Source organism: Mustela erminea, chromosome 9 (genome assembly GCF_009829155.1).
Source record: "Mustela erminea isolate mMusErm1 chromosome 9, mMusErm1.Pri, whole genome shotgun sequence".
NCBI lineage: Eukaryota > Metazoa > Chordata > Mammalia > Carnivora > Mustelidae > Mustela > Mustela erminea.
Window position 1 is genome coordinate 99,159,052 of NC_045622.1, and position 5,081 is coordinate 99,164,132.

The window sequence follows — 5,081 nt, forward strand, 5'->3', positions numbered from 1 at the left end:
TGAGAATACCCCTGGAATGCACATATTCAAGGCATGGTTGCTAATCTTCTCTGTTAACTATGAATACCAGAATTCTATTGGCAATTCTAACTTGTTAATCCACACTACCACTTTACTAGAAAAGGACAAACAGAGAAAAAAAGTGGCTTCCTGCTGCAAAAGCAGGTTCACTCTGACTCAGGTTTATTCTAACTAGAGACATTCAAGTAAGTATTTCTGAATGCCTCTGGTAATTTCCTTTATTCCATTTATAAAACATAGCAGTAAATGAAATAATATGCTTCCCACCCTTCCAAACAGGGTTCTACTTTTCTATAGGTCAATTTCAGAAAATATGTTTTATCTATGGTGTATTTTAAATTATTATTTAGTTATGACAATGTACATTATTTTGCTTCTTTTCCTTTTAGAGTTGTAGAATTCTCTTGTAGCTCCTATATACAAATCATATAACTTAGCTGAATATCTCCAAGCCATGTAATGCTACATTTAAAAAATCCCATACGTAATGTTTCAATTATCCTGATAGTCAAAGGAAAAAATAAGGAGAATAGTAATACTAATTTATTATAAATAATAAATTATATATATATAGATAGATAGATAGATAGATAGATATAGACACACACACAAACACACCTTTTTGATGTTGCGCTCACCATTATGGAAATTTTTTAAATGAACTAATGATATAATAAAAATAATTATTGACACACAAATTTAGATCCTTTGCTCTGATGTGTTCAAGAGAAAACAGGATATCTTGTTTGAAATTTTCTACAGAGAGAATTACAAGTCTTAGAGGATATGCTCTTTTTATATTTATGAATAATCACTGTTTGAACAGTTGTGATTGTATAAATATTTTTCTTCTTATCAAACCAGAGTGTAGACTGAAATGTGAGGAGTATTTCATAATCAACAATGTCAGAAGTGAACTCTCAGGAGAGGTAAGAACCTGGCTGGCATTATGAGGGAAGATACAAGTCTGAGGGCAGAAGTACAGTAAAAAGTAAGGAAATCAGGTGCATTGTAATAGAGTATGTTGGACAAGTGAGGATATACACTATTATATTTGACATCTGTACAGATTAAAGAATCAACAAAACCCTCAATTCATCTCCTGCTTTCTTGGGTAGTTGTGATATGACATAGCCTTCTCATGGCATTTTTCACTTCTGCATTTCTCAGTGTGTAGATGAATGGGTTGAGAAAAGGGGTCCCAATAGTATAAAATACGGACATCATCTTGTCCATGGGGAAAGTGGTTGGGGGGCGTGCATATATGAATATACATGGACCAAAGAATAAGACTACTACGATGATGTGAGAAATGCAAGTGGAGAGAGCTTTTCTTCTCCCTTCTGCACTGTGGTTTCTCAGTGAATGTAAGATGACAATGTATGAAATCATCAGAAACACAAAACTGCCTGTGCAAATGCTCCCACTGTTAGACACCCATTCTAGGTTGATCATATACGTGTCCATGCATGCAAGTTTCAGCAAGGGCTGCAAATCACAGCAGTAATGATTAATCAAATTAGGTCCACAGAAAGGCAATTTCAAGGCCAGCATTATCTCAGTAGTGGAATGGATAAAAGCCACTATCCATGCAAGAACTACCAGGATTGTGCAAACCTGCTGTCTCATGATGGTTGGGTAATGTAAGGGCTTACAAATAGCCACATAGCGATCAATAGCCATGAAGATGAGAACAAGGACCTCCACAGGGCCAAAGAAATGTATTGCAAAGACTTGAGTCATGCATTCATTGTAAGATATGGTTCTTTGTGCAAAGAGTGAATCCACAATTAGTCTGGGGGCTGTTGTAGTTGAGAAGCAGGAATCAGCAAGGGACAAATGAAATAGGAAAAAGTACATGGGGCTCCCAAGTGTGCGGCTGGATTTGATGGTCACAATAATGAGCAAATTCCCTACCACAGTTCCCACATAAAATATAAAGAAGATTACAAATACCATCTTCTTTTTCAATGGGTCTTGGGTCAGTCCTAGTAGTATGAACTCAGTAACAGTGTTATTTTGCTCCATTATTTCAGGCCAAGTGGAGAAAATGCAGGTTAGAAATAATTAATCTGCAAAGAAAGAAATATGAGGAAATGAATACTCCATTTGGAGGTAAAATCCATATGCTTGTTCATGGAAGGTCCAACTACCAGTGGGTAATCCCTTATTTTCCGTGTTGTTTTCCCTTGAATAAAGCAGGGATCATAATATTTATTCACAATATTTTCACATGTTTGCTTATGGAAACAATGAAATTTTCTAATAATGAGAAGGTGTCCAATTCTTCAGGCATAATAAACATTAACTTAATTAATTTATTATGAGAGGATATCTTTCTGAGCTGAATATCTTTCCTTATTTTACATCATAGACCCATTAGGGTAGAATGTTGCAAAAAGGAGAAAACCCATGCATGATATATATAATGTGCTTTCATACTTTTTCAAAATTGATAGATATTTATAAAGTTTTTTACTTTATAAATATCTGAACATTCAATAAATGAATGTAAACATTAGTAAATATTCTGAACATTCAATAAATGATATAGAACCTTTTTTTTTTTCTTAATGAAACCTATGAAAGAGAGAGTGAGACAGGGTGAGGGAAAGAAAGAAATAGGACAAGAGAAACAAACAATACTTGAGCAGTGAATGTTCAGTCAATTTGTTTAGTCCATCATTAAGTGTATTTTGATCTTTCCCCTTGACTAAATTTATTTTCCTTTATTTTGACTCTCAATAATTTATATTTGCTTACAGTTATGAATTCAGCTTTTGTCATAACATTTTGTATTTTTTAAATTACCCTATGCTGTCCAAAGTGGAATTCTCCACCTCATCCAGTATTTTGATGGGTCTTCCTGCATATTTTCTTTAGACACAAGGAGAGACTGAGACTAAAATAAAGGATAAGTAGGGAACGTTTGGCATAAATCAAAATACTGTTTCAAATTTCTTGTTATTTTAAGCACCAGGGATTTAGACAAGAGCTAAAGAAACTCCAAGTCATAGCTAGAACTTTTTCATATGATTCTTGGAGTATATGTTCTTGTAAGTGCCATGCCCTGACTTCAGCAAAAGATAGAAACAGGAAGAGAAACAATAATAATTTATGTATGCAAAACTGGAAAAATCCTTTTCTGTCTTCATCACATACATTTCCCATATGATAGCACAATTAAATGTATAAGTGCCAAGGCATTTAAGTATATTTACAACATGTATTGCAGACAAATTTAAATGGATCTCAGAGATTGAAAACACAATCCATTTGGTGCCTGGGTAGCTCAACCAGTTAAATATTCGACTCTTGATTTCCACTCAGGTCATGATCTCAGGGTTTTGGAATCCAGCCCAATGCTAGGTTCTGTGCTGGGGATGGAGCTGTTTAAGATTCTATCTCTCCTTCTCCCTCTGCCCCTTCCCCTGCTTTTGTTCTTTCTTTCTTTCTTTCTTTCTCTAAATAAATCAACAAAATAATAATAATAATAAAAACCCATGGAAATGAAAATAGGGTAAAGAACTGATCTCAAAGGAACTCTTCTTATTAAAAATAATGTGAAAATATTATCAATTTCTTTCATAGAAAAATACATTCCATTCAAATCCAATTATTTATCTTTTCCTTTAGATTAACAAAATGACAGTTTCAATAAACGTCTCTTAACAAACAGTTCTGAAAATGATGTTGGACACAACTGATTCCACACATTCTTGGGAGGAGTTTAAGGGGATACAATCTCTCCAGCGGTGATTTTTAGCATTGGTATTTCATTGTCACATAGACACAGGTCTAGTGTTTGCATTTGCTGCAAATAATCTCACTCATAAGCAGGAAGATCATCAAAGCAATCCTTTCCATGTTGACCAAAGGTAAGAAACAACTTCAATGCCCACTAAAAGGAAGCTAAATGATTCAGGGATGGTATTTTATGCAATCATCAAACAAAGGGAAGTGGCTATATATACAATGGTTTCTAAAATATGTTGTAAGGGACGCCTGGGTGGCTCAGTTAAGCAGCTGCCTTCGGCTCAGGTCATGATCCCAGCGTCCTGGGATCGAGTCCCACATCCGGCTCCTTGCTCAGCAGGGAGCCTGCTTCTGCCTCTGCCTGACATTCTGTCTGCCTGTGCTCCCTCTCCCTCTCTCTCTCTGATAAATAAATAAAATCTTTAAAAAAAATAAATAAAATAAAATATGTTGTAAAGAGGCAGAGTTCAGGACTGTCTGCTGAAGATGGTAATATTTTCATTAACAGCATAATAAAATCACTCATGCACACACACACACACACACACATAGACTCATATCAATTAATTGTATTTACAAGAGTATCAAGATAGTATATTTGTGGCCTCAGGGTGGGAAATTGTATTCTTAGAATCAAAGATAAGAGAATTACTTGCCTTTTAAATATCCCCACTGGTAGTTGATAATCTGTCATAATGATGCTGCAACAAGATAAAGCTTTTTAAAGACCTTCTTTTAGTAGTTGGTTTATTACTGCCTTTGGCATATTACTGGTACATAACAACTGTATTCTGACACAGGCTGCAAAAACAGCAAGATTTCTAGGGCTAGAGCAGGATTTAAAAATCTGTGTAAGAGGGTGACTCACTGCAGAGACAGTTCTAGACTCAAGGATCTTTACCACATTATGTCCCAGATGCACTGCCCCCACCACACTGCCATTCACTACAGTTTCCCCTACACTCATAAGAGTTTCACAAATAGGCTCTTTGTCCAACTCTTAAGCAGAAAGGAGTGAAAACTTGTCTGTGGTTTCTAACAATTAAGTATTATATAGTGATGTTTGTCTATCCATACACCCATACATCTACCTATCAATTTACTACCTTTCTATCATCTACCTATCATCTATCAACCAATCTATCATCTATCTTATAATGATATAGACTGAAAGATTTGTATAGTTCAAATAAGAATATATATAAGAGTGGCATACATTCTAAAGAAGCAACACAAGAAAGGTAATATTTATTTGTTCACTGTTGAATTCAATCATTTAGAAAAATGTACATATTTAATAATAA

The 5,081-nt window shown here is 34.8% G+C and overlaps 1 protein-coding gene across 1 annotated transcript; it reads right to left on the reverse strand.

Annotated features, from left to right (window-relative positions):
* Positions 1–1,116: 1,116 nt before the first annotated feature.
* LOC116600104 (olfactory receptor 4C11-like) lies at positions 1,117–2,049 on the reverse strand. Its single transcript, XM_032360182.1, has one exon. It carries the CDS (start codon positions 2,047–2,049, stop codon positions 1,117–1,119), a length of 933 nt encoding a protein of 310 aa, XP_032216073.1.
* Positions 2,050–5,081: the final 3,032 nt, after the last annotated feature.